This window comes from Curcuma longa, chromosome 7, assembly GCF_044706935.1.
Source record: "Curcuma longa cultivar G26 ecotype Majalengka, Jawa Barat chromosome 7, ITB_CL_G26_1.1, whole genome shotgun sequence".
Taxonomy (NCBI): Eukaryota; Viridiplantae; Streptophyta; class Magnoliopsida; order Zingiberales; family Zingiberaceae; genus Curcuma; species Curcuma longa.
In genome coordinates, this window is record NC_133867.1 from 8,338,916 (window position 1) to 8,349,851 (window position 10,936).

The window sequence follows — 10,936 nt, forward strand, 5'->3', positions numbered from 1 at the left end:
TGCATTCATCCAAATAGTCGAGCACTATTCTCATTATTTAGCAATATTGCCTGAATCAAATTACTAAAAGCAAGCTTCATCACTACCTGAACAAAAATGGTAATATAAAATAAACCTAACAAGTGAAAAATCACAGTGTTGTCTCAATGACTAAACTATCATCGAAAGGCAGACCAAAAATTTCATAATAGCACCAAAATTGAACTTAACTACAGGAAGCAAAGTATTCTTTTGGACACAACAACCAAAAATAGTGTAAAATAATTTAGCCGAGTTCTAACTTGTTGTTGCCTGAGATTTGTTGAGGATGACTCCCTCGTATTTAACTTGGAACCACTTCATAGCATCCTCCTTGGTGACTCTGTGTTGAATGCCAATTCTTGACTTGCACCTGCGGCGACGGCCCACACGGTAGCCAGGGCGCTCCAAGACAACATAAAAATCCATGCCATAGATACCAGTGGACGGGTCATACCTGTAAAGGTAATTTTAAGATTAGTAGAAAAAAATAACCATTTAGAAGAATTAACAGCTTTAATAAATATGGAACACTTCAAAGATAGATGCAACAAGGACCCAAGGAGGTGAACAATGCTATAATCTCTAAAAGGATTTGGTACACTATTTTCTGATGCTCAAGCAAATTCCTGAGCCTGTCAAAGACCATCTGACTCTATCTATGATCTCTCAAAAGATTTGCTTTCCCACAGTAATCCCTAAACCTAGGCCAAATCTTTAAGCTAACTCATCTCTAGTTTTTATTGATGCATAAAAGGTTTAATAATAAGATATAAGATGAACAATGGTTTCTCCCATAACAGAATCCTCCTTGACAGCTCCAATTATGGCCATAGAAATATTTCAGCAAATATGATAAAGACAACCAAATTCTTTATCTGTTTATCACAATAATAATTCCAAAATTCGATGGAAGGTTGATTAAATTGTAAAGAAACAAACCATTTCTCTGACCAAACCATCAACAGATTATTCATTATTGTCTAATTTATAAAATAATATTTTTATAAGATGAAGCAGGCAACAACTTTGTTAAAAATTAAGAAAAGGCTACGGTTGAATGCTTGGAAAAGTTCTTAGCGCTAAGATCAGAATCAAATTAAACTGACCTCATCTCAATCAAAATTCTAGAGTAATTAAACATCTAAAGGTAATGATGCTTCAGAATTGAATATTATTTATTAAATGAAACATCAATTTACATTATCAAAATTGGTAATTTAGATACAAAATAAGTGTTTAGTTAATATTTATTAAATGAAACATTGATTTACATTATCAAAGCCTGTGCTACATTAGAGGTTTGGTCCTTCATTTTTCATTATATTCAATAAAAGCAATATATGACTGCTAGAATAATAGATATCAACGCACGAGGCAAAATATGGAGTCTTCATGCAGTGTATATATATTCTGTGATTTCAAGGTAAACATGAATGAAGAACATTACAAAGAGCTTACTTAATCCCGAGATCAATATGCTCCTGTATGCCAAAACCAAAGCATCCAGTATCACTGAAATTTCTTCTCAGCAGTTCATATTCCTTTACTTTCAGACCACTTTCCAAAAGTTGCATCGCTTTGTCACCTCTGACTGTGACATAGCATGCAATCTTCTCATTTCGCCGGATTCCAAAGGAACGGACGGTGTACCTCGCTGTAAAACCATACGACCAACAGAGGCTCACAAGAGTAACTGAATGGAAATTATTTAATGAAGTACTACTTTGTGGAAGAGCAGAAATACCTTTCGAGAAAACTGGTATCTGTCCACTAAGTTGTTCCAAAACCTGCACAAGTAGTGGAAACGTGAATATGAATTGTGGGTATCACTTGACAAATGAGGGCATACTAGGAGGTGGATTTCCGCGAGAAACAAAGAAATCAGAATATGGAAGATTGTGTCAGATTAGTAGCACTAAGTTTTATGATACGATAGAGGAAGAATTTGATGAAATACGGATACCAAAATCAAAATGGCAAAAAAAACAGACAAATCACTTGGATCGGAAAGTCAACCAAACGACAGCATTACCTTCGCGGCCCTAGTGAGCCGATCGCCGCTCTCGCCGACCGAAATGTTGAGAACGAGCTTCTGGACTTTGATGTCCCTCAGAGGGTTCGATAGCTTCTTCTCGGAAGCCTGCGAGGGAGGTGAAGAAAAAGACGAAAGAATACATCAGCGAGGAAAACGGAGAAGAAAGTCTGGATAAGGCGAAAGGAATAAGAGAGGAACAGCTCCAACCATAGCGAGGAAGATTGATAGGCGACGAGGGATCGCAGCGAGGAAGGAGGGTGAAGCAGGAGCAGCGGCTCGCGGCGTCCAGTGACCAGAGCGCTAAAGAAGAAGGGAGGGGATAAAACCCTAGTTTCGTTTGGGATTTACATTTACTCCTAGTGTTCTGCCAAAACTACGAAAGTACCACTGTCGTTTGTCCGGTTAGAGGTTCGGATTGGGCAGCCAGCAATCCGGAGAGACTTAGCAAATCCTCAACTAGTATTTGGGGCCATCAATTTTAAATTGTCCATGGAATTGATGCAGCCACTACGTAATTTAAATGAATTAGATTAAAATTTTATTAGATGAATGTAGATCTACCTAAGCCTGCGACTCACATGAGTCAGCCGTGGCTCAAGCTGAGAATTTTTTTATTTTTAAAATTTAAAATTAAAATAAAAAAAATTTGACACATCTAAATCATGATCCAAATTTAACAGAAAAAAGCTACTTGTCACAATAGAATTCCCGTCACAAATGTTGTGACAGGAATCTGCACCGTTGGATTTTAAAATTAAGATTAAATCCTGATCGTAGATTGAATGGATGATTGTGATTGAATGGGTGATTGTGATTGAACGGTCCAGATTCCCATCACAAATTTGTGACGGGAATATGTTGTGACAAGTAGCATCACTCAATTTAACATTTTTAATATATATATTTATATACTGTGTGACGATTTCCTGCACACCCATGAGTGACATGGGATCCATCATCCATCACGCGATCGCGTGTCAGATTTGACCGTCCAAATGTGGGAATACACAGCGTTCCACCCCGACCTCCTGTCGTTGCCGCCGCCCCTCGCCATGTCGTTCGACCATCATCAACCGTCGGCCCAGGCGCGATCGACGCGCCGCTCACCGGCGCATCGGCCGACATCGGATTCTGATCGAATTGTGGCCAGAATCCGACACGAAAATTGATCGAAAACCGATGTGCGCCACTATCGGCCGCGTTCCGACCAAATTGCGTCGGATTCCGACCACAATCCGATCGGAATCCGATGTCGATCGAAGCGCCGGCGAGCGTCGATGGCGCCTAGGCCAACGATCGATAGTGGCCAGACGGCACGACTGGGGCGACGATAGCGGCATCGGCAGTGGGTCGGCTGTGTCGCTCACGAGGTTGCGCAATATATCACTTCTCATATATATTTTTATTTTATGATAGGTTCGTGGATTGACATGCCTAACTTGCAACCCGCCAGGATGATGGACCTGCCCACCTCACCCCTACCATGTGATGGATTTCTGATGAGCAATTCCACCACGGATTGACCCATTTGACAGTATTACTTATATTCCTCCAACAAGAGTTGACATTGTAGTCAGCCTTTAGAACAATATGTTCTTAGTGATTGTCCAATTACTAATAGAAACCTGAGCAGCTAGATCAAGTTCTTCAACTCAAAAATTAAGGATATGATCAACAAAAACAAACAAAAAAAACTTGAATGCCATATCAGGTATAAACAGAAGTGACCTTATCATATCACTCGGACATGGTTGAGTTGGTTAGTGCAGGACAGACTTGCTGAAATGGGCAAAGATCGAATCTTAGCGAAGCCAAGGTAATGCTTTCCTCCGTAATAGCCAATTGTAACTTTCTGATTTACCTTTTCATAGATGATTGTTTCTGATTTACCTCCTCACACATAATTGTGGGATCGCCGATCTTTTTGCTGAAGAAGTGACCTTATCATAGAACATAATAGAAAAGTTTTGACAAGCTTAATTATTAATGCAATACTTACAACAACACCCAGCAATCAACAACCAACAACAACAAACTTATCATAGAACATAATAGAAAAGTTTTGACAAGCTTAATTATTAATGCAATACTTACAACAACACCCAGCAATCAACAACCAACAACAACAACAACAATCAAAGCTTATTCAACTAGATGAGATTGATTATTAATGCAATACTTACTTTCAGCACTCCTCGCACAAATTGAGTTAATTATCGAGGACCTGATAAAAGAGATGCTGATGGAGTTGATGAAGCATACAAAAGGTAATTATCTTGCTCTTTTCTCATTAGATGAGCTGTCGTAACGATGTCATAATCCAAGTCAGTTTCTATGGTTGCTGCACCTTGCAAAACCTTCACCACAGTAGACATGGAAGGCCTTTTACTGCTGTCATTCTGTAAACACCAAACTGCTAATTTGATCATCTTAATGGCTTCTTCGACGTGGAGCTTCATATTGTCGTTACGACTAACTATCTCTTCCAGCCTGTTCATTTTGAGTGTTTCTTGTAGGAGACTAATCAGGTGAATGCTTTCTTCAGGCTGAGAGTAGTCTAAATTTTTTCTTCCGCAGACAATTTCGACAATCACAACACCGAAGCTATACACATCGACTTTCTCAGTTATTACTGATGTCAACCACTCTGGTGCTAAATATCCGCGGGTGCCTCTCATTCTAGTCATCACTTGCTCTTGATCTCTGTCGATCAGCTTGGCTAATCCAAAATCAGAAAGCTTGGCATTAAACTTGTCGTCCAAGAGGATGTTTTGAGGCTTGATATCCAAATGAGCTATGCGTTGTCTACATTCTTCATGAATATAAGACAAACCCTTGGCTATGTCAGTGATAATCTTGCATAAAGTCTGCCAATCCAGAATGTGAGTTTGGTCCTTGCTGTATATCCAGTTATCAAGTGATCCATTAGACATGTACTCGTAAACAAGGAGCCTGTTAAACTTATCAGCGCAGAATCCAATTAGCTTTACCAGATTGATGTGATGAATGCTACCGATCGTCTCAACTTCTGCTAAGAATTCTCTCTTCCCTTGGCCTACTCCATCCAAGCACTTCACTGCCACTTTTTGGTCACCTATGCTTCCCTCGAACACAGAACCAAACCCTCCCTGACCGAGCTTTTTGCAGAAGTTATTTGTAGCTTCTTCGAGATGTTGAAATGAGAACCTTGTCGGCATTCCTGGTACGATTGGGAAATCATCCTCTTCCACTTCGGTGGTCTTTCTTCTTCGAACATACACCAAAAGAAGGCCACCTAAAATAATAACAACTATAGCCACAATGATCCCTACTATAAATCGGACACGAGAACTCCCCTTGTTTTCCTTGGTTTGTTTTCTGATGGCGGGCTTGGAACAGTTGATACAGGTCTCAACCTTGATGTATGCTGATGAATTAAAATAAGTCAAAGAAGGCTGGTTATTCTGCAACGAAAAGAGTTGTGTTGGCAGGAAACAATATCCATCTGAAACACTCTCCGAGTACTGAAAAAGTGCTGCTTTGCATGAGCAATTGTTCAAACAAGTCTGCTTGCAGCTTGCCTCATCTATTTTTTCAAATGCTGCAGCTCCTGAGATTTTGAAACTGAAGTAAGAAACATCATCAACAGTTAGCAGCTGGTGATCTTGCATGGATTGGCAGGAAAGAGGAGTCACAAGGGAGCAACCGAGATTAATTCTACGGTCATCAATCGGCTTGAAGTAGCTTGAGCTACCACTCTCTCCAGCAGGGCAGCTGCACTGCCCATTGGAACAAATACCATATTCTCCACAAACCATCGGGTAGGCACAAACATCCAACGCCAAAACATCAGCTGTCACCTGCCATCCTTGGATCCAAGTCCACTCATAAACTCTGAGGTGACCATCATACTCTAATCTCATAAATTGGACGGAGGATGAGGCCGGAGGCAGTGAGATTGTTTTGTCCGGCGTGCCCGGAGTAGCAAACAGTGTGAACAGATCGAGGCTACCATTGGTGTACTTCACATAAGATGGGGTTTTTGCAGATTTATTGCCATCAACCGTGTGCTGGTAGTAGTATTGAGGAGGAGTAGAAGCGATAAATGCATATAATCCATCGGAAAGGACAGTTAGGTATACCGGACCCTTGGACCAATTGGTTATGGAGACGTTAGCATCAAGTTTCTGCCCTTCCTTGAGCGTCTGCCCAAGAACTAAGGTATCCGTTGGGTGTTCGAAAGATTGCCACACAGGCGCGCCGCTCTGATCGAACAGAACTAGGTTTCCAGATAGGGAGATGTTCATACCCGCGACGGATCTGGAGGCGGTGCCGGTGGACCAGACGACGGTGCCGTTGGCGTGGGCGAGGACGAGGTCGCCGAGGTCGGTGAGGTGGAGGGTGGCATTGGCCCCGACGGGGGTGGCTCGGTTGGCCGACCAGACGACCTGAGGATGGGCGTTCCCCATGATGATGCCGACGGAGTCGATGGAGTCGACGGAGTCGACGTAGACGGCGAAGACGGAGAAGAGGAAGCCGTTGCATGCGGCGTTGCAGTAGAAGCCGCAGGCGTAAGTGAGGCCGTAGAAGAGGGGGCTACGCCGGAGGAGGATGGACCGCACTTGGGAGCCGTCCTCGAACTCGACGGTGTGCGGGATCTGGGAGGGGTTGTTGACCCAAAGCGTGGACAGGTTGGCGGATGGGTACTCCAGCTGTTCCTGGGCCAGGAGGAGAGGGGAAACGGAGAAGAGGAGGAAGAGGACGAGGCAGCGACGGTGGTTGACCGGAGTCATGGCCAGCAAAGTGATCGGCTGTCCGTCTGATGCATGCGTAAGACTTTGTGCATTTATTAATATTAATAAGAAACCTCTGTTTCTATATTGAAAAAGTTAATGGTTCACACACAAAATAAAAAAAAAAAAAAAAATTGACAAAAACTCCTATTGATATTTCCAATCAAATATATAAATAATATTATTAAAGAAAAATTACGAGCAAAGTCAAAAGATATCTATCCATTTTAAAATCATAAACATTCCAATTTTTTATTTTTTATAAAAAATATCATATTTTATTATTTAATTAAATATAATTATCTAAATATTTTTCAGAACGATTATCTTTCATATAAATTTTAAATTTTAATTTGTGAATTCATCTATCAGACGTATTATAATAATTATAAAATTATAACTCCCATGATGCGTCCAATATATTTAATGTTCATAAATATTTACAATATAGTAATTATAATTTTATAACTGTTATAATATGAATATTAATTGAGTAGATCGAATTTGAATTTAACAGTTATAATTGACAACTTAAATATTTAATGAGCATGTTGAATTTGTAACAATTACGATTTCATAATTATTACAATATGAATAAATAGTAAATTATAAATAAATAAGGTGGAATCCACACTATAGTAGTTACAAAATAGTAACTAATATAATATAAATTTTTTTGAATGTTAAATATATTGAACGCGTTTAAGCAACTACGAAATCGACTATTATAAAATGGGTAACAAATTAATAGCTATAAAATTGTAACTGATACATTACATCCGATTTAAAACTTAAAATTAAAATTTAGATGAGATATAATAATATTGAATAATACACACTAACACTGAAGGATATTTGGATTGGATAAATCCCCTTTTGAAAAAAAATTAAAATGCTAAGTTAGATGATTTGAAAATAAAAAATATCCTTTTGTAAAAAAAAAAAAAAAACCAAATTCACCATAATGGGTCTCCGACGACTATCTCTAAGCCTTTGCTATGTTCCTTTCGTCATATATATTATATATATATATATATATATATATATATCGATTAGTAAATTAAAATCAAATTAAATTTAATCAAATTAATAAAATTGAATTAAACAAAATTTTTTAAAAAAAATTAAACTAATCAAATTTTTAAATAAAAATTGAATAAATTAAATAAAATATCAATTAATTTAAATTTCGATCGAATTAATTAAAATAATTAATTTTTAAAAAATATTATAAAAAATTTATAATTTATAATTTACTAAATTTAAAAATATATAATTTGTTTATTTTAATTAATTTAATTTATTCGATTTAATATATAAAATTTTAAATTCAAAATCAAATTAACTGAATTTTAATCGAATAATTGAAAATAATTGAAATTCTAAAATTAAGTTAACAGAATTTTTAAATTCAATTTAACAGAATTTTACTCAGCCCTAACTATATATACGCCCTCTCTTTCCCGAATCCTTCCTGGCAATCGGCATTTGCACGACTCTTTTTGATCTCTAGCTCTTGTCGCCGGAGCTCGGATTTAGAGGTAAGTCTTTGATTTCTCTCCTTTCATCTCTTTGATCTTCTCGATTGTTTCGGGTTACCATGATCCTGTTATTCTGTGACGTTTTTTGCGTCTCGTTGCTTCGACTTTCAACTGGATTTGCGGATTTAGGTTTTTTTTTTCTTCTTGCGTTTCGATAGCGTATGAATGTTTAATCTTTACGATTCTTACGTTATTTCCTTATGTGATTGTTAACTGGATGGGATGTTGCAATTCGGTTTCTTTTTCATGTAGCGGGGACGAAAATTTAGGGTTTGGGAATCTGGATCGGATATGGGTCAAACTTGCGTTTAGTTTAGAGATAGAGATGAAATTTGACTATTCAACTTTGCTCATTCTGAATCCTACTGTATGATCATTAGTCCTACCTTTGGAGTGGCAATTTTCACATGCATGTCATCATCCTTCCTGCCTGAAGCTTTCTTATCAATTTTTGTTGTGTATGTAAAAGAAAGAAATCTGGTAATCTGATTTGCTATAAATATTACTGTGTCACGTTGATCTTCTGTAGTTGTGCCACTCTAGCCTGCCTTTATTCAATTCCTAAGAAATATCCTCAAGATGAATAATAATTTTTAGTAATAGTATACCCTTTATCCTGGACAGCGTTCACTTAGGCTCCATCCTTTCCTGTGGAAATCATTTCAGTGACTATAGTTAGAGGCATAAGGGTATCTTGTGAATCTTAGATTGGTTAGTCATTTCTTCATATCTGTCTATATTTTTTTTTTTCGCATCTGTGACAATGCTTTTATTTTATAGCATGAGCACATTACCTCTTAATTAGGATTTGTTTTTCATATTTCCTTTCACTATATGTGGCATGGTTTTTTACTGATTATGTTTGGTTTAATAGATATCATAAAACTGCAAAAGGAACAAAGAGAACATCTTAATGGGAAAGAGAAAGTCGAAAGCAAAGCCACCTCCAAAGAAGAGAATGGACAAGCTTGACACTGTTTTCTCTTGCCCATTCTGCAACCATGGTAGTAGTGTTGAGTGTCGCATGTAAGTGTCCATTAATATCAACTTGAAGACTGACTTTGATCATATTATCTAAAGTTGCCTTGTTGATAGTTAATTTGTCAATTATTTTCTCCTGGTATTATGTTGGTTTAATTATTCTTGATTTTTTTTTCATATAGTGACATGAAGAACTCGATTGGTGAAGCTTCATGCAGGATATGCCTTGAAAGTTTCAGCACTACTGTGACTGGTATGACTACTTAGGTTCAAAAACTCAATTTTATGTGATACAGACATGCTGTACCAATGTTTAATACCATGATTACTTTTTTGGATGATCAATTCTGCATTTTCTTCTTAAATTTACTTTCATCCATTGATACTGTTTGTTGACACTAAATGTCTTAGCTCTAGCAGTGCAAAGATAATTATTGGTGAACAAAGTCCAACTTAAGTTGTCCTGAATAGGTTGCTGATTGGCTGTTTTTTTTATCTTGCTGTTGAATCATAAGTAGCTCGCTGTTGTGATCTTTTTCCCACATTGATTATGGTGTTGGATATTCTCAGAATGAAACTCATGGTTTTGCTCTTTGCAAAAGGTACACCAATACTAAGAAGCTTGAGTTTCTAGGGGAAAGTTTGTTAGGAAGTGATATCATTTTTTTTTAAAATTATGAAAGTCTAAACTAACTGAACTTTCCTGAGGTCAAATCCCCATATGCCCTCGTGGAAAGTAATACAATTTGAATGTGTTGGAAATTACAAAAGAAATGGTAAGAAGCATTCATGAGGAACATAGGTTGGTGATACAGGGTTGTTGCCAGAGTGTCCATGGTTTCATCTTTCAGAAAGACTTATATAACTGCTGTATATAAATTTGATGGTGGGCATTGTTTACAGTTTGCATGTGAACTTGTTTTACAGTAAAATTAATTATTCAGAGTTTTCTGAGGACTTGTTTTACAGTGAAAAATAATTATTCAGAGTTTTCTGAGGAATGCCTTGAGTTTCTTCATGATACTTGTAGATTACTGTTATTTATGTAGACCATTCTATTTTTAGAGTTTATGACCCTTTGCTACTCTTTTTGCATCCTCTGTTTGCCCCCCTTCTATTTCTATCATTCAAAATCCTACATAACTCTTTGTTTGTTTTTTGTTTTTTGTTTTTGCAGCACTCACTGAGCCTATAGATATGTAAGTCAATCTACTTCTCCATGTGTTTCTGGACACAAGTGATTTTTTAGCTAACACGTCGTCTTGCAGATATAGCGAATGGATTGATGAATGCGAGAGAGTGAATAACGTTGAAGACGAAGATGCCTAAAAGTCCTGCCTGGTTCTTCTATTACAAATAGGATAAAACGTATTCGTTAATATGCCTGTATCGAATGTGTTTGGACACTCTGGTATTGCTAATATCCACATCTAAACGCCATGCAGCTTATCATCTTAATCTGCATAATTGATGTGGGTCATACTTAGTTAGTGTGGATTTCCAGTAATTTGATGCGTTTTTGTTTTCGTTGTTATTTTGTAGTGTACATTATTGTGCCACTGCTGAGTATTTTTAGCGCACTTTGA

General features: G+C 37.5%; 3 protein-coding genes across 3 annotated transcripts; 1 reads left to right on the forward strand and 2 right to left on the reverse strand.

The window, feature by feature from the left end:
- Nucleotides 1–87: 87 nt before the first annotated feature.
- On the reverse strand, nt 88–2,381 carry LOC141831818 (large ribosomal subunit protein uL5). Its single transcript, XM_074719216.1, has 5 exons — nt 2,264–2,381; nt 2,054–2,161; nt 1,766–1,808; nt 1,480–1,675; nt 88–475 (listed from the first exon to the last, which is right to left on the reverse strand). The coding sequence occupies exons 1-5, from the start codon at nt 2,264–2,266 to the stop codon at nt 277–279; spliced, it is 549 nt and encodes a 182-aa protein (XP_074575317.1). The 5' UTR covers nt 2,267–2,381; the 3' UTR covers nt 88–276.
- Nucleotides 2,382–4,127: 1,746 nt separating this feature from the next.
- Nucleotides 4,128–6,828, reverse strand: LOC141832124 (G-type lectin S-receptor-like serine/threonine-protein kinase SD2-5). The gene has a single exon (XM_074719609.1). It carries the CDS (start codon nt 6,826–6,828, stop codon nt 4,270–4,272), a length of 2,559 nt encoding a protein of 852 aa, XP_074575710.1. The 3' UTR covers nt 4,128–4,269.
- Nucleotides 6,829–8,275: 1,447 nt separating this feature from the next.
- Nucleotides 8,276–10,884, forward strand: LOC141831947 (transcription elongation factor 1 homolog). Its single transcript, XM_074719383.1, has 5 exons — nt 8,276–8,369; nt 9,244–9,395; nt 9,533–9,603; nt 10,528–10,549; nt 10,619–10,884. Exons 2-5 carry the CDS (start codon nt 9,283–9,285, stop codon nt 10,677–10,679), a joined length of 267 nt encoding a protein of 88 aa, XP_074575484.1. The 5' UTR covers nt 8,276–8,369; nt 9,244–9,282; the 3' UTR covers nt 10,680–10,884.
- The last annotated feature ends 52 nt before the right edge of the window (nt 10,885–10,936 follow it).

What these genes read in the sequence shown, in the direction of transcription:
- LOC141831947 (XM_074719383.1), top strand. Translation starts at nt 9,283, where the DNA reads ATGGGAAAGAGAAAGTCGAAAGCAAAGCCACCTCCAAAGAAGAGAATG. An exon ending in TTTCAGCACTACTGTGACTG is followed by an intron (nt 9,604 to 10,527) that starts GTATGACTACTT and finishes TTGTTTTTGCAG; the next exon opens with CACTCACTGAGCCTATAGAT. An exon ending in CTCACTGAGCCTATAGATAT is followed by an intron (nt 10,550 to 10,618) that starts GTAAGTCAATCT and finishes GTCGTCTTGCAG; the next exon opens with ATATAGCGAATGGATTGATG.
- LOC141831818 (XM_074719216.1), bottom strand. An exon ending in GGCTCACTAGGGCCGCGAAG is followed by an intron (nt 1,809 to 2,053) that starts GTAATGCTGTCG and finishes CTACTTGTGCAG; the next exon opens with GTTTTGGAACAACTTAGTGG. An exon ending in CATATTGATCTCGGGATTAA is followed by an intron (nt 476 to 1,479) that starts GTAAGCTCTTTG and finishes TTACCTTTACAG; the next exon opens with GTATGACCCGTCCACTGGTA.
- LOC141832124 (XM_074719609.1), bottom strand. Translation starts at nt 6,828, where the DNA reads ATGACTCCGGTCAACCACCGTCGCTGCCTCGTCCTCTTCCTCCTCTTC.